This window comes from Ranitomeya imitator, chromosome 10, assembly GCF_032444005.1.
Source record: "Ranitomeya imitator isolate aRanImi1 chromosome 10, aRanImi1.pri, whole genome shotgun sequence".
Taxonomy (NCBI): domain Eukaryota; kingdom Metazoa; phylum Chordata; class Amphibia; order Anura; family Dendrobatidae; genus Ranitomeya; species Ranitomeya imitator.
Genome location: NC_091291.1, coordinates 71672480 through 71696818, shown reverse-complemented (window position 1 = coordinate 71696818; position 24339 = coordinate 71672480). Strand labels below are relative to the sequence as shown.

Sequence of the window (24339 nt, the reverse complement as noted above, 5' to 3'; positions counted from 1 at the left end):
GTTTTTTCAACACAGCTGCATGATTTACGGCTGCTAGCCAGCCTGAGTACATGTGGGGGTTGCCTGGTTGCTTAGGGAATCCCCACATGTATTCAGCCTGTCTGGCAGCCGTAAATCATGCAGCTGTGGCAACGAAAACTAAATCTCCGAGCACTCACAAATGCTCGGGAACACCTGAGCAAGGAGTATAGTCGCTCATCACTACTTACCTGTACCTTCGAGTGATTGTGCAGGCACAGGAGCTTGTACCCAGGGAGATCACTGTAGGAGCTCTGCTTAATTGACAGACGAGCTCCTGCAGTGACAGCCGGGGCTGAAGCCACCATCCTCCCTGGCTATTTAACCCTCAAAGTGTCACAATCCAGACAATCAAAACATCATGATGATTGTGAAGAGAAAGGGGCTCCCTAACTCCCTCTCACCCCATTGGCCACCCTGCAGCAGAATCACACGATGCCGTGGTTGTCATGGTAACCAGAGGTCAAAGAATGACTTCTGTCAGGTATGATGGCCATAAGCATAGTCCAGCAGGCCTCCTGTCAATGGAAAACTTACCAGTCTAATGCCCAGAAAAAGGCCAATGCTATTAGTCTTTTTGTTTTCCCTTTGCTGGTTATTACTGGTCACAGCAGAGCTTGATGTAACATTTCTCCTATAAGGACACTCGTATACATATATAGACTTTGATGAATATCTGTAATCTATCTTTCCAGCGTCCTCTGCTTCATCCACACTGAACCCGGGCACAGAAGCGGAGCAGGCCTGGCCGCAGAGCAGCGGGGAGGAAGAACTCCAGCTCCAGCTAGCTCTGGCCATGAGCAAAGAAGAAGCGGAGCAGGTAAGAGCAAAGGTAAATCCAAACGGGGGGCTCTTGGGTTATTATTACTGTAGTAAACCTGTACATTTTACATATACTTCCAGCTGAGAACCAAGATCTTCTGTATCCAGCTGCCTCTCTCTTTCCAAGGCACGAGTGGGAAAATGCCTGCAGTACAAATGCCTTGGAGACCACTTTTCCTCTTATTGGTGTTTTGTATTTCTGGTTGGTGGACAGGGGTTATGACCCGGAATAGTGTTACGCGTTTTGCATGATTGATTTATTTATTAGGTTGGAGTAGAAAGCCTTTTTGTGAAGAAGACTCACAAACCATTTTGAAAAGTAAAAATTGAGCAAGATTTGATGAATGCATTAAAGGGAATCTGACATCAGTTTTTGATACCCTATCTGAGAGCATCATGATATAGGGGCAGAGACCCTGATTCCAGAGATGTCACTTAGGCTGGTTTCACACTAGCGTTTGGCAGGGCTGCGGATGACAGCCTTCTTCCTCCGTGAAGCCCTGCCCACTGTCGCGCCTCTTCCTTCAGCTCCGCCTACGTCTGCATGCGTCCTGCATACCCTATCTTTAACGTTGGCTACGCAGGCCATGCGGATGTATGCGGATGCCTCCACATGCGTCGTCTTGACGCTGCATTGACCTGCGTCACACGCAACATGTTAGATTTTGTTGCGGTCGGCGCAGCTTCAAAACGACGCCTGCGGAGTCATCTGCATACATCCGAATGGCCTGTGTACCCAATGTTAAAGATAGGTACGTAGGACGCATGCAGACGTAGGCGGAGCTGAAGGAAGAGGCGTGACAGTGGGCGGGGCTTCACAGAATAAGAAGGCTTTCGTCCGCTACCCTGCCGAACGCTAGTGTGAAGCTAGCTTTACTGGGCTCCTTGCTGTCACATTCATAAAAACATTGTTTTCTCTGCAGCAGATCTGGCAGTTCTCTAATGCTGAGCTCTCTATAACCCTGCCTTCACCGCTGATTAGCAGCTTTCTGCCTATGCACATTGTACACAGAAAACTGGCAATTTGCACAGGCAGAAAGCTGACAATCAGAAGTGGGAGTGTGGTGAACCACATGGCAGCAGGCCAAGTAATTCTCTAGTGATAATCTCCTGCTGATAAAACACTGATATTTATAAACACTGCTCTGAGCAGACCAGTAAGTGAGACATCGCTGGAATTGGGGTTTTTGTCTCTACATCATGCTGCTCTCAGATTAGATGGTAAAATCTTGGTGTCAGATTCTCTCTACAGGTGGTTTCTTACATTTGAGAACCTTGTACCCAATCTACGTGTGAGACCCCCACCACCCCCTTAAGGGGTCAGCAGGACACTTTTACCAGCCATTGTTCATAATTCATCATATCTGAATTGGCCGAACAATGAAACTTTACTTTAAAGCTTGCCTGGGTAGTAGAAATGTCAGACACCCAGAAACCAGATGATGTACATGTGTCTAGTGAAGCGTGTAGGACTAATAAAGCACTGGAGCGCGTATCTGGTCACTACATGTCCTGGCTGCCGTCCTGCCATTGGGACCTGTTGGCGCCCACCCTCCATACGGCAGCACCTTGAGATTGGGGGCTCCCATATCCACTGTCCATGATGTCGGGGCTGATTTACTAGGCTGGAGGCTCCAGAATTCTGGCTCCTTTTGTGCCCAATAACTTCCGGACATGCCCGGCACCAGATTTATTATGCTTTTTTACCCCCCACCAGACAATTTAGAAAAGTGACCAGAAAAGGGATTATGACGTAGAAGAGTTTTACAATGCCCCAGAAACCTTGTGCACAAATGATTGGCCTAACGTGTGCAGTCGGCATCGTCTGCCTGTCCTGGGCTGTACACTCCCCACTTTATCTTCAGAATGTTGTTTGAAAGAACTTTTTACTTTAGTTTTATTTTCAAAAGGTTCCGTACTATTCAGCGATCAATCTCAGGCCCGGGTTCAAGAGCATCAGTTCGTGGCCTAATCCTGACACAGGAATGTGTTGTGTCATCGTATCATCAGAGCTGTGCGAGAAGTCTCTGTACAGTAGCCGTGACACAAGGGGGCTGGCTTGGCTAATTATTCAGCCCTCATCACACATTGTTCTGGCATTTGTGCTGGGCACAAGTCCGTAAATGGAGCTGCAAGCCCCGGGACTGAGGCTGACAGCTGAAGCTTCAGGTATCCGTATATTCTGAATGTAGAAGATTCTTTATAATCCGATCATGGACACCTCCAAAAGTCATCATCTGAAGAGGAGAAACATCCGTATGAATTTATTCTACCAAATGTATATTACAAACTGTGAAAGTGTTTAATTCACTTATCATGTTGTTTCTGAAATCTATTCGACCACGGTGATGAAAAGACACGGAAACCTTTTGATGTGCACACGAGTTCTGCACTGGTCAGCATCTCCACCAAGTCTCCTGACACAAGTACCTTTAGGTACTGCGGTACCTTCAGAACGCTCTTCTTGTGATGCTTCATTAAATCATAGAGTAACCCAGAGCTATAAGCAATATTTTAATGAAATGTGTATTTCTTCTGTGTGAAGGTTTTCTACAGATGATTACCATACCGTTGAAGGTCAGAATCTCCAGCGTTGTCATATACAGCCAGTTGTGATTTGTCCTTTCTCCATTATGATGGCGGCCCACCTATATCTGACCGTATGTGTGGTGGTCCTGCCCAGTGGAGAGGAGCTACCTACAATTCCTGTTCTGGACCTAGAGAAGATAGCGCTGTCCTCCCCAGTTTCATGACGACTTTCCTTTCTCCTTATCTACCATTACCAGCATGTGCCTATTTTGCTGATTTGTTTTATGGTTCTGTTACATTTATACATCTGTATATTCTTTTATTTGGTTTCTTAGTTTTTAGTTGTGTGCCACGATATACTCAGCTTCAGCCAATTTGTATTTCTGGATTCGACACGTTTTTTAGGCAAATTGTGTGTCTCCCATTGTTAGATGAAGTCCTGCGGTGTGCGCCACCACGTGCAGACCTGAAGCTGTGGTATATATGTCAGTACGTGGTCTTTTATCTCACCTGTCTTCATCTGCTTTCATTCCATTGTGTTTGACCCTTTTCCCCACCTTGCTGGTGTCCTGTGCTTTTATTTTGTTTTTCTTTCCCAGCCCCCTCCTGTGTCCGAAGAGGAATTGCAGCTTCAGCTTGCACTTAGCTTGAGCAAAGAGGAACATGACAAGGTAGAGCTGACCACTTTTCCTACCAACCCCCAATGACAATCGCCAATTAGCCGCTAATCAGTCCCTCCCGATGCCTCCGCTGCAGTGTCTGACCTAGTGGATGTAGGCGCAGTGCTACTAATGGCCGCTAACATTCTGCTTCCGTCAGCGTCCTCCGCGGCTCACTGTTAGGAGTAGTCACCATCTACTGTCCTGGTGGGCGGACTAGTCCTCCTTACTGTCTAGTTGTCAGTCCTAAAGCCTTTCATGCATATCTAGACATTTTTCTGACTGGATGAAGTGTTCTTATTCCAACATGTAACCACTCACCTCAGTCCAGTCAAACAGCGGTCTCCACGTAAGAATATGGGGTCAGTGTTACCAGACAGGAGAGCCGGCGTCCACGTCACACGTGCGGGGGGATACAGACTCACGCCACATGGTCCCGCTGTCGGATAATATCTGGAGATGGATTTGCAATAGAAATCTATACAATGAACTAATAGACTTTAATTAAAGCCCCATAGTGATTAGGTAGGCGAACCCTCTGATTTCTGCGGGGGCAGGTGACATCCCGTGCTTTCTGGCAGCCCATTATGTTGGGGTGTAAAGGTCGGCATTAGAATTCCATTGCACCATGTATTTGCCCGGTTAGGAGATATACACAGAACCGTTCGGAGCAGGGAGAGAGGTGGCTATCTGAGTGGCCGTGTGGCTGACAGCCATCTAATGTGTATGGCCAGCCTGATCGCAGGATTAACCTTCCGTCCTCGGTGGAGTTCAGGGAATATGTTCGGAAATGATCGCCGAATCTGAGTTTGCCATAATCGTGCCATATTGGTACCTTATTCGTGACGAATTTATGTTCTACGATCCGTTCCTAACATATTCGTTCATTTCAACTCTCATTGACTCCAGCGGCGTTTGGCTGTGTTTGGTGAATATTGCAAATTCCATATTCGCCACTGATCGTAATCAGAACCAGAATTTTGAATAATTTACTCTACTCTAGTCCTGGGCAGCTCCATATTCAGCTTGAGCTCAACACAAGAGTGTTTCCAGGGTTGGCATGTAATCCGTGGTGTGTATGAAAGGGAGGGGGCTGGCTGACTGTACTGACTGTGATGGAGCAGGGAGCTGACTGATGGTGTACTTACCATGATGGAGCAGGGGGCTGGCTGACTGTGTACTGACTGTGATGGAGCAGGGAGCTGACTGATGGTGTACTTACCATGATGGAGCAGGGGGATGGCTGACTGTACTGACTGTGATGGAGCAGGGAGCTGACTGATGGTGTACTTACCATGATGGAGCAGGGGGATGGCTGACTGTACTGACTGTGATGGAGCAGGGAGCTGACTGATGGTGTACTTACCATGATGGAGCAGGGGGCTGGCTGACTGTGTACTGACTGTGATGGAGCAGGGAGCTGACTGATGGTGTACTTACCATGATGGAGCAGGGGGATGGCTGACTGTGTACTGACTGTGATGGAGCATGGAGCTGACTGATGGTGTACTTACCATGATGGAGCAGGGGGATGGCTGACTGTACTGACTGTGATGGAGCAGGGGGCTGACTGATGGTGTACTTACCATGATGGAGCAGGGGGATGGCTGACTGTACTGACTGTGATGGAGCAGGGAGCTGACTGATGGTGTACTTACCATGATGGAGCAGGGGGCTGGCTGACTGTGTACTGACTGTGATGGAGCAGGGAGCTGACTGATGGTGTACTTACCATGATGGAGCAGGGGGATGGCTGACTGTACTGACTGTGATGGAGCAGGGAGCTGACTGATGGTGTACTTACCATGATGGAGCAGGGGGATGGCTGACTGTACTGACTGTGATGGAGCAGGGAGCTGACTGATGGTGTACTTACCATGATGGAGCAGGGGGCTGGCTGACTGTGTACTGACTGTGATGGAGCAGGGAGCTGACTGATGGTGTACTTACCATGATGGAGCAGGGGGATGGCTGACTGTACTGACTGTGATGGAGCAGGGAGCTGACTGATGGTGTACTTACCATGATGGAGCAGGGGGATGGCTGACTGTGTACTGACTGTGATGGAGCATGGAGCTGACTGATGGTGTACTTACCATGATGGAGCAGGGGGATGGCTGACTGTACTGACTGTGATGGAGCAGGGAGCTGACTGATGGTGTACTTACCATGATGGAGCAGGGGGATGGCTGACTGTGTACTGACTGTGATGGAGCATGGAGCTGACTGATGGTGTACTTACCATGATGGAGCAGGGGGATGGCTGACTGTGTACTGACTGTGATGGAGCAGGGAGCTGACTGATGGTGTACTTACCATGATGGAGCAGGGGGCTGGCTGACTGTGTACTGACTGTGATGGAGCAGGGAGCTGACTGATGGTGTACTTACCATGATGGAGCAGGGGGATGGCTGACTGTGTACTGACTGTGATGGAGCAGGGAGCTGACTGATGGTGTACTTACCATGATGGAGCAGGGGGATGGCTGACTGTGTACTGACTGTGATGGAGCAGGGAGCTGACTGATGGTGTACTTACCATGATGGAGCAGGGGGCTGGCTGACTGTGTACTGACTGTGATGGAGCAGGGAGCTGACTGATGGTGTACTTACCATGATGGAGCAGGGGGATGGCTGACTGTGTACTGACTGTGATGGAGCAGGGAGCTGACTGATGGTGTACTTACCATGATGGAGCAGGGGGATGGCTGACTGTGTACTGACTGTGATGGAGCATGGAGCTGACTGATGGTGTACTTACCATGATGGAGCAGGGGGATGGCTGACTGTACTGACTGTGATGGAGCAGGGAGCTGACTGATGGTGTACTTACCATGATGGAGCAGGGGGATGGCTGACTGTGTACTGACTGTGATGGAGCAGGGAGCTGACTGATGGTGTACTTACCATGATGGAGCAGGGGGATGGCTGACTGTGTACTGACTGTGATGGAGCAGGGAGCTGACTGATGGTGTACTTACCATGATGGAGCAGGGGGATGGCTGACTGTACTGACTGTGATGGAGCAGGGAGCTGACTGATGGTGTACTTACCATGATGGAGCAGGGGGATGGCTGACTGTACTGACTGTGATGGAGCAGGGAGCTGACTGATGGTGTACTTACCATGATGGAGCAGGGGGATGGCTGACTGTGTACTGACTGTGATGGAGCAGGGAGCTGACTGATGGTGTACTTACCATGATGGAGCAGGGGGATGGCTGACTGTACTGACTGTGATGGAGCAGGGAGCTGACTGATGGTGTACTTACCATGATGGAGCAGGGGGATGGCTGACTGTGTACTGACTGTGATGGAGCATGGAGCTGACTGATGGTGTACTTACCATGATGGAGCAGGGGGATGGCTGACTGTACTGACTGTGATGGAGCAGGGAGCTGACTGATGGTGTACTTACCATGATGGAGCAGGGGGATGGCTGACTGTACTGACTGTGATGGAGCAGGGAGCTGACTGATGGTGTACTTACCATGATGGAGCAGGGGGATGGCTGACTGTGTACTGACTGTGATGGAGCATGGAGCTGACTGATGGTGTACTTACCATGATGGAGCAGGGGGATGGCTGACTGTACTGACTGTGATGGAGCAGGGAGCTGACTGATGGTGTACTTACCATGATGGAGCAGGGGGATGGCTGACTGTACTGACTGTGATGGAGCAGGGAGCTGACTGATGGTGTACTTACCATGATGGAGCAGGGGGATGGCTGACTGTGTACTGACTGTGATGGAGCAGGGAGCTGACTGATGGTGTACTTACCATGATGGAGCAGGGGGATGGCTGACTGTACTGACTGTGATGGAGCAGGGAGCTGACTGATGGTGTACTTACCATGATGGAGCAGGGGGATGGCTGACTGTGTACTGACTGTGATGGAGCATGGAGCTGACTGATGGTGTACTTACCATGATGGAGCAGGGGGATGGCTGACTGTGTACTGACTGTGATGGAGCAGGGAGCTGACTGATGGTGTACTTACCATGATGGAGCAGGGGGATGGCTGACTGTACTGACTGTGATGGAGCAGGGAGCTGACTGATGGTGTACTTACCATGATGGAGCAGGGGGATGGCTGACTGTGTACTGACTGTGATGGAGCATGGAGCTGACTGATGGTGTACTTACCATGATGGAGCAGGGGGATGGCTGACTGTGTACTGACTGTGATGGAGCATGGAGCTGACTGATGGTGTACTTACCATGATGGAGCAGGGGGATGGCTGACTGTGTACTGACTGTGATGGAGCATGGAGCTGACTGATGGTGTACTTACCATGATGGAGCAGGGGGATGGCTGACTGTACTGACTGTGATGGAGCAGGGAGCTGACTGATGGTGTACTTACCATGATGGAGCAGGGGGATGGCTGACTGTGTACTGACTGTGATGGAGCATGGAGCTGACTGATGGTGTACTTACCATGATGGAGCAGGGGGATGGCTGACTGTACTGACTGTGATGGAGCAGGGAGCTGACTGATGGTGTACTTACCATGATGGAGCAGGGGGATGGCTGACTGTGTACTGACTGTGATGGAGCAGGGAGCTGACTGATGGTGTACTTACAGGGGGCTGGTCGACTGTATTTTGTCTGTGATGGAGCAGGGGGGCTGGCTGACTGTCTTTTGTCTGTGATGGAGCAGGGGGGCTGGCTAACTGTGTTTTGTCTGTGATGGAGCAGGGGGCTGGGTGACTGTGTTTTGTCTGTGATGGAGCAGGGGGGTGGGTGACTGTGTTTTGTCAGTGATGGAGCAGGGAGCTGACTGGTGTACTTACAGGGGGCTGGCTGACTGTATTTTGTCTGTGATGGAGCAGGGGGGCTTGGCTGACTGTGTTTTGTCTGTGATGGAGCAGGGGGCTGGCTGACTGTGTTTTGTCAGTGATGGAGCAGGGGGGCTGGCTGACTTGTCTGTGATGGAGCGGGGGGGGAGGCTGGCTGACTTTTGTCTGTGATGGGGGGGGAGGCTGGCTGACTTGTCTGTGATGGAGCGGGGGGGGGAGGCTGGCTGACTTTTGTCTGTGATGGGGGGGGGAGGCTGGCTGACTTTTGTCTGTGATGGAGCGGGGGGGGGCTGGCTGACTTTTGTCTGTGATGGGGGGGAGGAGGCTGGCTGACTTTTGTCTGTGATGGAGCGGGGGGGGAGGCTGGCTGACTTTTGTCTGTGATGGAGCAGGGGGGCTGGCTGACTTGTCTGTGATGGGGGGATGGGAGGCTGGCTGACTTTTGTCTGTGATGGAGCGGGGGGGGGAGGCTGGCTGACTTTTGTCTGTGATGGAGCGGGGGGGAGGCTGGCTGACTTTTGTCTGTGATGGGGGGGGGGGGGAGGCTGGCTGACTTTTGTCTGTGATGGAGCGGGGGGGGAGGCTGGCTGACTTTTGTCTGTGATGGAGCGGGGGAGGGGGCTTGGCTGACTGTTTTGTCTGTGATGGAGCAGGGGGGCTGGCTGACTTTTGTCTGTGATGGAGCAGGGGGGCTGGCTGACTTTTGTATGTGATGGAGCAGGGGGGCTGGCTGACTTGTCTGTGATGGGGGGGGAGGCTGGCTGACTTTTGTCTGTGATGGAGCGGGGGGGGGGGGGGAGGCTGGCTGACTTTTGCCTGTGATGGAGCGGGGGGGGGGAGGCTGGCTGACTTTTGCCTGTGATGGAGCGGGGGGGGGAGGCTGGCTGACTTTTGTCTGTGATGGAGCGGGGGGAGGCTGGCTGACTTTTGTCTGTGATGGAGCGGGGGAGGGGGCTTGGCTGACTGTTTTGTCTGTGATGGAGCAGGGGGGCTGGCTGACTTTTGTCTGTGATGGAGCGGGGGAGGGGGCTTGGCTGACTGTTTTGTCTGTGATGGAGCAGGGGGGCTGGCTGACTTTTGTCTGTGATGGAGCAGGGGGGCTGGCTGACTTTTGTCTGTGATGGAGCAGGGGGGCTGGCTGACTTTTGTCTGTGATGGAGCAGGGGGGCTGGCTGACTTTTGTCTGTGATGGGGGAGGGAAGGCTGGCTGACTTTTGCCTGTGATGGAGCAGGGGGGCTGGCTGACTTTTGTCTGTGATGGGGGAGGGGAGGCTGGCTGACTTTTGTCTGTGATGGAGCGGGGGGGCTGGCTGACTTTTGTCTGTGATGGAGCAGGGGGGCTGGCTGACTTTTGTCTGTGATGGGGGAGGGGAGGCTGGCTGACTTTTGTCTGTGATGGAGCAGGGGGGCTGGCTGACTTTTGTCTGTGATGGGGGGGGAGGCTGGCTGACTTTTGTCTGTGATGGAGCAGGGGGCTGGCTGACTTTTGTCTGTGATGGAGCAGGGGGGCTGGCTGACTTTTGTCTGTGATGGAGCAGGGGGGCTGGCTGACTTTTGTATGTGATGGAGCAGGGGGGCTGGCTGACTTTTGTCTGTGATGGAGCAGGGGGGCTGGCTGACTTTTGTCTGTGATGGGGGGGGGGAGGCTGGCTGACTTTTGTCTGTGATGGAGCAGGGGGGCTGGCTGACTTTTGTCTGTGATGGAGCAGGGGGGCTGGCTGACTTTTGTCTGTGATGGAGCAGGGGGGCTGGCTGACTTTTGTCTGTGATGGAGCAGGGGGGCTGGCTGACTTTTGTCTGTGATGGGGGGGGGAGGCTGGCTGACTTTTGTCTGTGATGGAGCAGGGGGGCTGGCTGACTTTTGTATGTGATGGAGCAGGGGGGCTGGCTGACTTTTGTCTGTGATGGAGCAGGGGGGCTGGCTGACTTTTGTCTGTGATGGGGGGGGGAGGCTGGCTGACTTTTGTCTGTGATGGAGCAGGGGGGCTGGCTGACTTTTGTCTGTGATGGAGCAGGGGGGCTGGCTGACTTTTGTCTGTGATGGAGCAGGGGGGCTGGCTGACTTTTGTCTGTGATGGGGGGGGGAGGCTGGCTGACTTTTGTCTGTGATGGAGCAGGGGGGCTGGCTGACTTTTGTCTGTGATGGGGGGGGGGAGGCTGGCTGACTTTTGTCTGTGATGGAGCAGGGGGGCTGGCTGACTTTTGTCTGTGATGGAGCAGGGGGGCTGGCTGACTTTTGTCTGTGATGGAGCAGGGGGGCTGGCTGACTTTTGTCTGTGATGGAGCAGGGGGGCTGGCTGACTTTTGTCTGTGATGGGGGGGGGAGGCTGGCTGACTTTTGTCTGTGATGGAGCAGGGGGGCTGGCTGACTTTTGTATGTGATGGAGCAGGGGGGCTGGCTGACTTTTGTCTGTGATGGAGCAGGGGGGCTGGCTGACTTTTGTCTGTGATGGGGGGGGGAGGCTGGCTGACTTTTGTCTGTGATGGAGCAGGGGGGCTGGCTGACTTTTGTCTGTGATGGAGCAGGGGGGCTGGCTGACTTTTGTCTGTGATGGAGCAGGGGGGCTGGCTGACTTTTGTCTGTGATGGGGGGGGGAGGCTGGCTGACTTTTGTCTGTGATGGAGCAGGGGGGCTGGCTGACTTTTGTATGTGATGGAGCAGGGGGGCTGGCTGACTTTTGTATGTGATGGAGCAGGGGGGCTGGCTGACTTTTGTCTGTGATGGAGCAGGGGGGCTGGCTGACTTTTGTCTGTGATGGGGGGGGGAGGCTGGCTGACTTTTGTCTGTGATGGAGCAGGGGGCTGGCTTGAATTTCCATCTCTAAGGATATTAGTAAGTTGTATGCATTTCTATTTTAAACAAATCCGGAGCTATTTCCTGGCTGAGCTGCTGTAGTGCAGTCCTGAATGTGAGGGTCTGATTTATACTAGTCTTTTCACAACACTAACACGCGTGCATGCCATATTACTAGGTAACTAATGTGATCATTTCCTGTACGTTCATGCTTCTCCCTTCACAATATAACATTGAATTCAAAGCTTTAACAAAAATGATTTACTGAAGTAATCTTGAAATTGTGCTTTTAAATTTTGGTTTCTTTATTCTGGAAGAATTGGTATTGAACTGTAAGTATGTGAGTGTGTGATCTGCCCCAGTGCCCCAGGGTCGGCAGGTAAGAAGCCTTCAAGGTGTTATAGGGCTTCCATCACGAGTGCTCGTCTGTAGGAACAGCCATTTATTTTGCTCAGAAAGTTCTCCTTGTGCCGCCTGGATATCTAATGTTTAGCAAGTTTCCTGCTCTGGTTCTGGAAGTTCTCCCTTCTTCTAAAAGGACTGTTCTTGTGTTTGTGGTACATGATGTGCATGACCGTGACTCTAGAAGGACACTGTAAGGACAGATATTGGTGCTGGTCTAGCAAGCCGATGATCCCAGCCAGCCCCCCAGTTGTATGGCATGCATTACTGTGGATTGATCCCATCACTGTCTGTGTCCTGGCACAAAGCAATGGGTATATAGTGTAAGTTATCCAGCTACTATGCGCTCTAATGCTAAGTGTTCACCGCAAAGACGCCATCTTCTCATGTCATGGAAAATGGTTGGACATTGCTTTGTGTCCAGGTAATGTACAATTTCTGTTGCTTCACCTGTCATTAGATGCCATTATTAATATTTCCTCCAGTTATCACATTTAGACCTGGTTCACGGCTTGCGGTGTTGTGCCGGGCTGCAAAAAAAAGCATGCATGTTACCACAAGGCACCCAAGGCTTGCAGTGTGATTTTTGCAGCTGAAACATGCTAAAAATGTTTCACCTTTTAAAATTGTGAGCGTCAATATCACAACTTGTGAGCTCCGCACTGTACTGGGCTCTGCTCTGGCCACTGTACTGGGCTCTGCTCCTGGGCACTGGTCTAGGCACTGCTCCTGGGCTCTGCTCCTGGGCTCTGCTCCTGGGCACTGGTCTAGGCACTGCTCCTGGGCACTGCTGCTCCTGGGCACTAATCCTGGGCACTGCTGCTCCTGGGCACTGCTGCTCCTGGGCACTGCTGCTCCTGGGCACTGCTGCTCCTGGGCACTGCTCCTGGGCACTGCTCCTGGGCTCTGCACTAGGCTCTGGTCTAGGCACTGCTCCTGGGCACTGTACTGGGCTCTGCTCTGGCCACTGTACTGGGCTCTGCTCCTGGGCTCTGGTCTAGGCACTGCTCCTGGGCACTGCTGCTCCTGGGCACTGCTGCTCCTGGGCACTGCTGCTCCTGGGCACTGCTCCTGGGCTCTGCTCCTGGGCTCTGTACTAGGCTCTGGTCTAGGCACTGCTCCTGGGCACTGTACTGGGCTCTGCTCTGGCCACTGTACTGGGCTCTGCTCTGGCCACTGTACTGGGCTCTGCTCCTGGGCTCTGCTCCTGGGCACTGTACTGGGCTCTGGTCTGGGCACTGTAATGGGCACTGCACTGGGCTCTGCTCTAGGCACTGGTCTGGGCACTGCTCTGGTGTCTGTTCTCCCAGAGCTTTGTTGGGTCACGGAGTTAGTTACTCCTCATTTCTCCTCCTTTTATCTGGTAACGCAGCAATCTTACTGGATGGAGTGAGTGGGGTCATCACCTCTGTTGACACGCTGGGCATAAATTCCGTTGTGTTCAGTGGTTGATCTTGACTCATGAGTTGCCCCTTTTGGAGATCTGCGTTCAGCACTTTCTTTGTTCCTGGCCTAGTGCTGCCATGATGTGCAGGTCACCGGGCAGCCTGGCGTGCTTGTCCTCAGCACACCACTGAAGGTGCCCGGCAGAAAGCGCCATCACACCCCAAACCTTCTGCACTGAGGCCAAAGTTCCGCTTCCAGTTTTGCCACAAGTGTTTCCTTAAGGACACGATGAGAGGATGAATTCTGACACAGAACCATTTTCTGCACTTTTACCCTCTAGAATCTCCAGAATTTCCAGTTTCTGCTAAGTTGAGCGTTTCTTCTGTGGATTGCCCCTATTCAGAGATTCCTGGCAGTGTGGACTGCACTCACGTAACGGGTACATGGTGTACGCCGGCAGAGCTTTTTACTTTTCATAGGTGCGAAGCCTCAAAATGAAAAGGTGTGAGCAGTATTGACCCCTCCGTAGTAAGGGGGTATTCCTACCTGTGAGATTCCTGGCATATCCTGCCTGTAGAGACAATGGGGGCATATGGTAGAGGGGGCTCCTGTCTGTCACACATTTATGGCAGACATATTAGTTGATGCACAGGCTTTTTAACAGTGGAGCTGGAGTTGTGGTGCCCTGGAATCCGTATGAACACAGGAGGTTATGTCGGTATTGTGCAGATATTCCTGCTGCAGATATTGCGTGAAATATGAATGGGTTGCATTGCATGAAATCTGCGTGCCCTGCAATCACAAAGACTTTGTAGTTTAGTGACAAAAATCCTTATTCATCAAGGGGAACATACCATATCACTAATGGGGACTTGCACTGTGCTTTAATATCCCACTGCACGTACACGCTATAGCAATACTGAGGCGTGCCGTCCCCTTGGAGCGTGCGATAAAGCCTCCTCCTGGCTGCATTACAAAGTGTTGGTCTGATGGCACAAATTCTCCACACACTAGCCCAGCGAGGGGAAGGTTTGGCTTTGGTAGGAAGTCATTATTACTTCTGGCACTTGCTGATCTGTGCGTCTTATGGTTCTGTGTCAGAAATGATTCCTGTCCCCTGGAATCTTCTAAGTAGGATTGCTGCACCCTCTCACCAAAACATCATGATCTAATTACATCTCCATAGCGTCATAAACTGCCAGTGCCCTTGTCTTACAATTCACCCTGTTATCCTTCTTTTACTTTAGCTTATACATGGTTTTCTGATATTGATGATTCCGTTTTCTGATTAGGAGGAACGGATCAGGAGAGGAGATGACCTCAGACTGCAAATGGCCATCGAGGAAAGCCGGAAAGAAGCACCATCAAAACAGGAAGAGGTCAAGTATCTCGTCTTTCTTGGCACCTTAACATTTTTTTTCTTTCATAGACTTAAGGTTGAGCGAAGACACAAGTCCATCAACTTCAACCTATAGCCTAACATGCTGATTTACCTGTCCCTATTATTATTGAATTTATGATTATTGGGAATAATGGTGTCTATCACGGTACTTAAAGGGGTTATCTACGACCATTTGTACTTTTTTCTTACTAATGGCCTAAGAGTAAGAACAGGTAAATGATAAATACCTTTCTGCAGGGTGGGCATTGAGGGAGTGAGGAAATTGGAAATTTCCCAGGGCCCCCATTCCCTTGGGACCCCCAGCATCTAACAGAAGCTACATTGATAATAGCATTATCATTTTATACCCCATTTGTGGGGGGAAAATATGTCTGGGCGCACAGCAGGGCTCGGAAGGGAAGAAGCTCCATTTGACTTTTTGAATGTAAAATTTGCTGGAATAATTGGTGGTCGCCATGTTGCGTTTGGAGAGCCCTTGATGTTACTGAACAGTGGAAACCCCAATGACCCCATTTTTGAAACCACACCTCTCAAGGATTTTATCCAGGAGTATAGTGAGCATTTTGAACCCACAGGTGCGATACAGAATTTGATAACATTATGTCGTCATATTGAATACATCATCATTAGTGTTGAGTGCAAGTGCTCGCTACACTACACTGCATTGGGTGCTCGGCAATGCACGAATATCGCGGGTGCTCGACTGACATGCTAGAGTCCCTGCCCCGCATGTTTTGCGGCTGTTGGACATAAAAAAACATTTGGAGATCCGCAGAGCTCTGCATACCGGAGCACCTGATGCAATTGTGCTCATGACTCCATCATAAGAAAGAGACAGGACGAAAATGGCAGTTACCAGACTAGTTCCAGTCATATCGTCGTCATATTATTTTTTTTTTGTACTTTTGAAAAAAAAAAACCAATTCTAACTCCAACCCTAACCCCAACCTTAACACCAACTGCAAAGAATGGAAAAAATGTTAAAATAATTTGTTGGAGTGCTACAGACTTATTCCTGATCGCCGCTTTAATATGGCAATGAGGGAATAAAGCCCCTTAACGGCCGTCATTTTAATGCATATTGGCAGTCGTTAAGGGGTTAAAAACTGCATTTTGTGTCTGTCATTCTGTCTTTGTTTGGTGATCTGAAACATTTAAGTGTGACAAACACATAAGAATAGAAAATTAGGAGGGGCAAACACTTTCACACAACAGTATGTCTGTATGTAAGTGCTCTGTGCATGCCTGTGTCTGTATGTATGTGCTCTGTATAGACAGTGGGTACAGAAAGTATTCAGACCCCTTTACATTTTTCACTCTTTATTTCATTGCAGCCATTTGGTAAAAAAAAAAATTCTTTTTTTTCTCATTAATGTACACTCTGCACCCCATCTTGACTGACAAAAAAAAAACCAAAAATGTTTGCAAATTTATTGAAAAAGAAAAACTGAAATATCATATGGTCATAAGTATTCAGCCTCTTTGCTCAGTATAGAGTAGAAGCAGCTTTTGAGCTAGTACAGCCATGAGTCGTCTTGGCATTGATGCAACATGTTTTTCACACCTGGATTTGGGGATCCTCTGCCATTCTTCCTTGCAGATCCTCTCCAGTTCTGCCAGGTTGGATGGTGAACATTGGTGGACAGCCACTTTCAGGTCTCTCCAGAGATGCTCAGTTGGGTTTAGGTCAGGGTTCTGGCTGGGCCAGTCAAGAATGGTCACAGAGTTGTTCTAAAGCCACTCATTTGTTATTTTAGCTGTGTGCTTAGGACCATTGTCTTGTTGGAAGGTGAACCTTCGGTCAAGTCTGAGGTTCAGAGCACTCTGGAAGAGGATTTCATCCAGGAGATCTCTGTACTTGGCCACATTCATGTTTCCTTCAATGACAACCAGTCGTCCTGTCCCTGTAGCCAAAAAACACCCCCATAGCATGATGCTGCCACCATCATGTTTCACTGTTGGGATTGTATTGGGCAGGTGATGAGAAGTGCCTGGTTTTCTCCACACATACCGCTTAGAATTATCACCAAAAAAGTCTATCTTCGTCTCACCAGACCAGAGAATCTTATTTCTCATAGTCTGGGAGTCCTTCATGTGTTTTTAGCAAACTCCATGTGGCTTTCATATGTCTTGCACTGAGGAGAGGCTTCCTTCGGGCCACTCTGCCATAAAGGCCCAACTGGTGGAGGGCTGCAGTGATAGTTGACTTTGTGGAACTTTCTCCCATCCCCCTACTGCATCTCTGGAGCACAGCCACAGTGATCTTGGGGTTCTTCTTTACCTCTCTCACCAAGGCTCTTCTCCCTGATTGCTCAGTTTTGCTGGACAGCCAGGTCTAGGAAGACTTATGGTGGTCCCTAAATTCTTCCATTTAAGGATTATGGAGGCCACTGTGCTCTTAGGAACCTTGAGTACTACAGAAATTCTGTGTAACCTTGGCCAGATCTGTGCCTTGCCACAATTCTGTCTCTGAGCTCCTTGGCCAGTTCCTTTGACCTCATGATTCTCATTTGGTCTGACATGCACTGTGAGCTGTGAGGTCTTATATAGGCAGGTGTGTGCCTTTCAAAATCAAATCCTATCAGTTTAATTAAACACAGCTGGCCTCCAGAAGTAGAACCATCTCAGGGAGGATCACAAGGAAATGGACTGTATGTGACTTAAATGAGTGTCTGAGCAAAGGGTCTGAATACTTATGACCATGTCATATTTCAGTTTTTCTTTAATAAATGTGCAAAAATTTCTACATTTGTTTTTTTTTGTCAGTCAAAATGGGTTCAGAGTGCACATTAATGAGATAAACTTTTTTTAATTTACCAAATGGCTGCAATGAAATAGAGTAAAAAATGTAAAGGGGTCTGAATACTTTCCGTACCCACTGTATATGGATGTGTTCTGTGTATACATATGTCTGTATGTGCTCTATGTATACATGTGTGTTTATGCTCGGTGTATGCGTGTGTATCACATGCTGCGTGTGTGTATGTAGCAGACAAGAGTTCATAGATGAAAACATGTTGTCAATTTTCCAATGAACAAGCAACATTCATCGGATGATTGGATTATTTATGGTGGAACTAAACAATCCTTGTTCTCAGCAGCACATCACCCTTGGTAAACTGCAAATGTGCTGCTGATGTCTTCATGCTGTATGGAGACAGATATATGTACTAGTGATCATTCTATGATCATCATTCTTTGGCAACGTGTATAAAGAGACTGGGAAACGCGCCGAGCGACTTCAGTATTGTTGATCGCGCTTGTTTAACGGCTTGAAGACAGCCCATGTAACTGCATCCAAAATATTTGAGTGCGACGGTACAATGTTAGCATTTAGGGCCCCTTTTTAAACTTTTGCCCCGGACCCCTCTTTGCCTAAAACTGGCCCTGCCTGTCAGTTCTTGCCTCCGCCGATCTCTTCGGATAACCTTTTTAAACCCTTCAGTATTCCGGTGTACGCCAACCTATCACGGAGCCAGGTATTTATTATTATTATTATTATTATACATTTTTATAGCGCCATTTATTCCATGGCGCTTTACATGTGAATACGGGGCAAATATAGACAAATACATTAAACATGAGCAGATAACAAGGCACACGAGTACATAAGGAGGGAGGACCCTGCCCGGGAGGGCTCACAGTCTGCAGGGGGTGGGTGAGGATACACTAGGAGAGGGAAAAGCTGGCTGTGCGGCTGTTCAGTAGGTTGAGGATCACTGCAGGCTGTAGGCTTGTCGGAAGAGATGAGTCTTCAGGTTCTTTTTGAAGGTTTCTATGGTAGGCGCAAGTCTGATGTGTTGGGGTAGAGAGTTCCAGAGTATGGGGGAAGCACGGGAGAAGTCTTGGATGCGGTTATGGGAAGAAGAGATGAGGGGAGTAGAGAAGGAGGTCTTGGGAGGATCGGAGGTCGCGTGTAGGTAGGTACCGGGAGACCATGTCACAGATGTATGGAGGAGACAGGTTGTGGATGGCTTTGTATGTCAGTGTGAGGGTTTTGAACTGGAGTCTCTGGGCGATAGGAAGCCAGTGAAGGGCTTGACACAGGGGAGAGGCTGGGGAATAGCGGGGGGACAGGTGGATTAGTCGGGCAGCAGAGTGTAGGATGGATTGGAGTGGTGCCAGAGTGCTAGAGGGGAGTCCAGAGAGTAGGAGGTTGCAGTAGTCGAGGCGGGAGATGATAAGGGCATGCACTAGCGTTTTTGCAGTGTTGCGGTCAAGGAAAGCACGGATCCGGGAAATATTTTTGAGTTTGAGACGACAGGAGGAGGCAAGGGCTTGGATATGTGGCTTGAAAGAGAGGGCAGAGTCGAGGATCACCCCGAGACACCGGGCGTGTGGGACTGGGGATAGTGAGCAGCCATTGACATTGATGGATAGATGTGGTGGAGGGGTAGAGTGAGATGGGGGAAAGATGATGAATTCTGTTTTGTCCATGTTCAGTTGTAGAAAGCGAGCAGAAAAGAAGGCTGAAATGGCAGACACAGTGCGGGATTTTGGTAAGCAAGGAGGAGAGGTCCGGTCCGGAGAGGTAGATCTGCGTGTCATCAGCGTAGAGATGGTACTGCATACCGTGGGATTCTATGAGCTGTCCCAGGCCGAAAGTGTAGATGGAGAAGAGTAGGGGTCCTAGAACAGAGCCTTGAGGAACACCGACTGACAAGGGGCGAAGTGAGGAGGTGGTGTGGGGGAGGGAGACACTGAATGTTCGGTCTGTCAGATATGACGAGATCCAGGAAAGGGCCAAGTCTGTGATGCCAAGGGATGAGAGGATTTGTAGCAAAAGGGAGTGGTCAACAGTGTCAAAGGCAGAAGACAAGTCCAGGAGAAGGAGGACAGAGTAGTGTCGCTTGCTCCTGGCAGTTAGTAGGTCATTGGTGACTTTAGTTAGGGCAGTTTCAGTTGAGTGATGGGAACGGAAGCCTGATTGTAACCGATCAAAGAGGGAGCAGGAGGAGAAGTGGGAGGACAGTTCAAGATGGACGTGTTGCTCCAGCAATTTGGAGGCATAAGGGAGAAGAGATATTGGGCGATAGCTAGACACAGAGGATGGGTCGAGGGAGGGCTTTTTGAGGATGGGTGTGATCTTGGCATGCTTGAAGAATGAGGGAAAGACACCTGTTGTGAGTGAGAGGTTGAAGAGGTGCGTTAGGGTTGGGATGAAGACCGTGGAAAGGTTAGGGATGAGGTGGGATGGGAGCGGGTCAAGCGTGCAGGTGGTGAGGTGTGATCTTGACAGGAGGGTGGAGAGCTGATCTTCTGTCATGGTGGAGAAGCTGGTTTTGGAGGAGCAGGGTTGAGCAGCTAAGAGGGGCAGTGGGCGCTGTGGGCCAAAGCTTTCTCTGATCGTATCGATCTTCTGTTTAAAGAAAGAGGCGAAGTCATCAGCAGAAATGAGGGGGGAGGGAGGAGGTGCGGGGGGACGGAGTAGAGAATTGAAAGTGTTGAAAAGCTGTTTAGGGTTGTGGGACAGGGAGGATATGAGGGATGAGAAGTAAGTTTGTTTTGCGGCAGTGAGCGCAGACTTGAAGCTGGCGAGGGACTGCTTGTATGCAGTGAAGTGGTCGGCAGAGTGGGATCGCTTCCATCTCCGCTCGGCAATCCAGCCAGGGCTGCCTGTTAATTGTACGAGTTTTACTATGCATGAGCGGGGCGGCCGAATCGAGTGTTGTTGTTATTGTGGTGTTATAAAAAGTGGCAGCAGCATCTGTGTCATGAAGGGAAGCTATGTCTGTGAGAGGGAGAAGGGACTCCGAGAGTGATTGTAAGTTGAGATGTTTGAGATTTCTGCGAGGGTGAGTGAGTTTGTGGAGTGGGGGTTGCACACTAGGAGAGGAGAGGGACGAGAATGTCAGTAGGTTGTGGTCAGACAGGGGGAGGGGTGAGTTAGTGAGATTAGTAAGGGAGCAGAGGCGGGTGAAGATGAGGTTCAGCGTGTGGCCATCTTTGTGAGTGGCCTCAGAGGACCATTGAGTGAGGCCAAAGGAGGCAGTCAGTGATAAAAGTTTAGAGGCAGCTGAGGTGAAAGTGTCAATGGGGACATTGAAATCACCCATGATGATAGTGGGGATGTCAAAAGAGAGGAAATGAAGTAGCCAGGTGGTGAAGTGGTCGAGAAAGGTGGAGATGGCTAGTTCTGGGGGGCGGTAGATGACAGCCAGCTGGAGTTTGGAGGGGGCATAGATGCGGACAGAGTGCACCTCAAACGAGGGAAGATTAGCGGAGGGTGGTAACGGGATTGGAGTGAAGGAGCAGGTGTCGGACAGGAGCAAGCCAACTCCTCCACCGCGTTTGTTGCTGGGGCGAGGGGTGTGAGAGAGGTGGAATCCGCCATAGGAGAGCGCAGCTGGAGAGGCCGAGTCAGAGGGGGTGAGCCAGGTTTCGGTGAGGCCGAGGAAGGAGAGTTTGTTGGTGATGAAGAGGTCATGGATAAATGGCAGTTTGTTGCAGATGGAGCGTGCGTTCCATAGTGCTCCAAGTAGGGGGAGCTCGGGAGTGGGGGCTGGATGAATGGGTATGAGGTTGTCGTGGTTGGGAAAACGTGCGGAGGATCGTGGCAGGGGGTTAGAAACGAGTGTGGGGATGAATTGGGGAGGGCCGGGATTTGGGGATATGTCACCAGCAATGAGGAGTAGCAGACAGATCATTAGAAGGCGGGAGCAGGATAGGACATGATGCGGCCGTGTGTGTCTGGATAAAAAGGATTGTATGTGGAGGAACAGTTCTGAGGAGAAGGTGAGATGGCTGGGGAGTATGGAGGAAGAAATGACTAGTTCCTTACTAGGTGGAGTGATTGCAGGAGATTGTAAGAAGGAAAGTAGTATGGGGGTGAAAGAGAATAGAAACCAAAACATTATAGTGGTTGGTGTTCTGTTACCTTCCAGTCAATTCCAGTCCAATTCAGTCTAATTCAGAATTATAATTAAAAAGATGGAAGTTAAAAGATGAAATTGCAGCAGACTGAGTCTATAGCAGACTCCTGCATGTGAATATATCCCCAGTTAAGGGCAATCAGGTGTGAATGAGGAGGTGGCTGGGTATGGGAGACCAGATGTAGAGAGTTAAGCAAAGGTCATAAAGTGAGGGAGGGGTAAGACTGACCACTCAAAGAGATGCCAGGATCACACAATGAGATACATGAAAACAGGTCATGGAAACAAGCTCATAGGTGAGAAAGCATACTAAAAGGATTATATGTGCTGCACCAAGACACTCAGATCCAGGGGAAGCATAGAAAAGCCAGTGCAATATACAGAGACATTCAGAAGCCAGGGAGAGCTGGGTAAAGTCAGTGCATACCATGGAAAATCAATGCAGTATACAGAGACCCAGAACCCAGTTCCACATATTTTCCCATAGCCCCATTATTCTCATTTTCTGTAGCAACTGCTGGTGAGTGAACGTGCTCGGATAAGGTGTTATCCCAGCATGCTCATGTGCTAACAAACAGCCTATTGATCAGCCATGAGACATGCAGCCGCGGGGACCTGATCCCAGCACGTTCGCTCATCACTAGTAGAGAAGAAGGCGTTTAGTAGATCGGTTGTTCCCGCATCATCTTCCACCATTTCATCCAGATTATTTTTGAGGGGAACAACACGATGATTTATTTCTTTTTCATGTAGAGTATTTTTCGGATTGTTTTACTTTCTTTGGCAATGAGCCTCTCTGCCTAAATCCTTGTTGCCTTGGTTTGTTTTTTACACACATTTATTTATTGTATTCTTGCTCTAACCCTTGTTGTCATAAACTCTATTTAGCCATCGTGGTTTCCTCCTATTCTAGCTTGTTAATTCCCATTGGGTCTATATTGTGCACAGGTCCGATTCAAGATGCTGCTAAGTGTCCTATTTGCTTTATCTACTTTTATTTTTAGGACATTTGTCTTATTTTATGGCAAAATGAGCATCTCAGCTGATGGAAAAGACTTTTTTTTTTGTAGCCCTCCTACTTTGTATCTTAACTCCTTTCAACATGGCAATTTTCTGTCTTTGCACATTCGTTTTTTCCTCCTTTTTATTCTGAGAGCCATAACTTATTTTTTTCCGTCGATATGAAACAATTCATTTTATCAAGCATTGTATTGTATAATGGGAAAACAAAATTCTAGATAAAAAGTTCCCAAAGGTGGACAACCCCCAATATCTGTTCCCATCTTAGACATTCTTGGCATATCCATCTGTGGTTTTTACTTTTGGTCTTGGTCAGTGATCATTTCTCTCATTTACATTTCTTTTGGATGATAAGAATGGCTTTTTTCATTGCTGTGTGTAACGTGCAGTATAATTGTACCAAGCACAGTTTTTGCTTTCTGTTATTTATGCTCATTATCATCTGGTTTTCCTTTAGTCTTCCCTGATGGATTTAGCAGATGTGTTTAGTTCACCTGCTCCTGCTGTACCTGCGTCAGATCCATGGGGGTCCACCTCTGCCCCTTCTACTGATCCTTGGTCTGGTGGCGTGAACTCTTCAGCAGTGTCAGCCGATCCCTGGGGTGGGCCTCCAGTGGCCACAGGAGCGAGCACAGACCCATGGGGTGCTGGGGTGCAGCCCAACAGTGCTCCCAGTGACCCCTGGGCCGGGACACCAGCGGTTTCTTCAGTAGATGCCAAGTCTGTGTCTGACCCGTGGAATCCAGGAGGTGAGTTTGAAAGTCGTACATTAGGCCACAAGCCAACTAGTTAAGATTTTGCTCTGAGGTTTTTCAATGTTTTGCTTTACTGAAAACATTCACTGTTTGTTTTTTTTTTGTTTTTTTTTAATTCTATTGATTAAATGTGTGTATACGTGCATGTCTTGTAGTTTGTGTGTTAATATACTCGCTTTTTGCTGCTATCCAGTGACGTTCTTCTCAGTGATTTCACTGCTGCGGACGGTCCGGTCACGCTGCGCTCGGCAGACTGTGACTCTTATAATGTAGGTCTGTGGAGCATCAGGACGAGACTCTACAGCAGTGATGGCGAACCTTTTAGAGACCGAGTTCCCAAACTGCAATCCAAAACCCACTTGTTTATCGCAAAGTGCCAACACGCCAATTTTACCTGAATACTGAGGTTTTAGATTAGTTAAAACAACTCGTACATTTACACGCTCGTCTATAGCAAAGAGCTTGTAAGCGCTGCACTCCAAGCCAAAGCTACTGGCCACTGATTGCAGTGGAGGTCTGTTCTTGAGAATGAAGGGGTTTCGAATCAAAAGTAAAATTGCAAAGTTGTTTGTTTTTACAACCTCTTTGCAATTGTACTGCTTTATCATGATGAGAATAACCCTTTAAGACAGGGATATCAAACTCAAAGGGCCAAAGTTAAAAGCTTGCACAAAGTCACTGGCCAACCTTAATATTTGTGAAAGAAAAAAAAAATAGTCTACAATTGAGGAAGTTTTTCCTTATCAATAAAATGGTTACATTATTCCACTATAATTCCAAAAGTTAATATGTTATGGAAGAGCAGTAAAAAGCATATGGGAAAAAAAATTGAATTTCAGCTCATCACTGTGATGGCCGTTTAAGGTAAGTTCACACAG

The 24339-nt window shown here is 49.2% G+C and overlaps 1 protein-coding gene across 5 annotated transcripts in view; it reads left to right on the top strand.

The window, feature by feature from the left end:
* Positions 1-24339, top strand: part of LOC138651746 (epsin-1-like) — a 142961-nt gene that overhangs the window by 95276 nt on the left and 23346 nt on the right. For 2 of the 5 annotated variants that reach the window (XM_069742201.1, XM_069742204.1), the window contains 4 exons: positions 714-838; positions 3969-4040; positions 14705-14791; positions 23164-23455. In XM_069742201.1, coding sequence (XP_069598302.1) covers positions 714-838; positions 3969-4040; positions 14705-14791; positions 23164-23455 — 576 coding nt within the window. Of the gene's footprint in view, positions 1-713; positions 851-3968; positions 4041-14704; positions 14792-23163; positions 23456-24339 lie in introns of all 5 variants that reach the window. The other 3 variants (XM_069742200.1, XM_069742203.1, XM_069742202.1) reach the window with 3 other exon arrangements.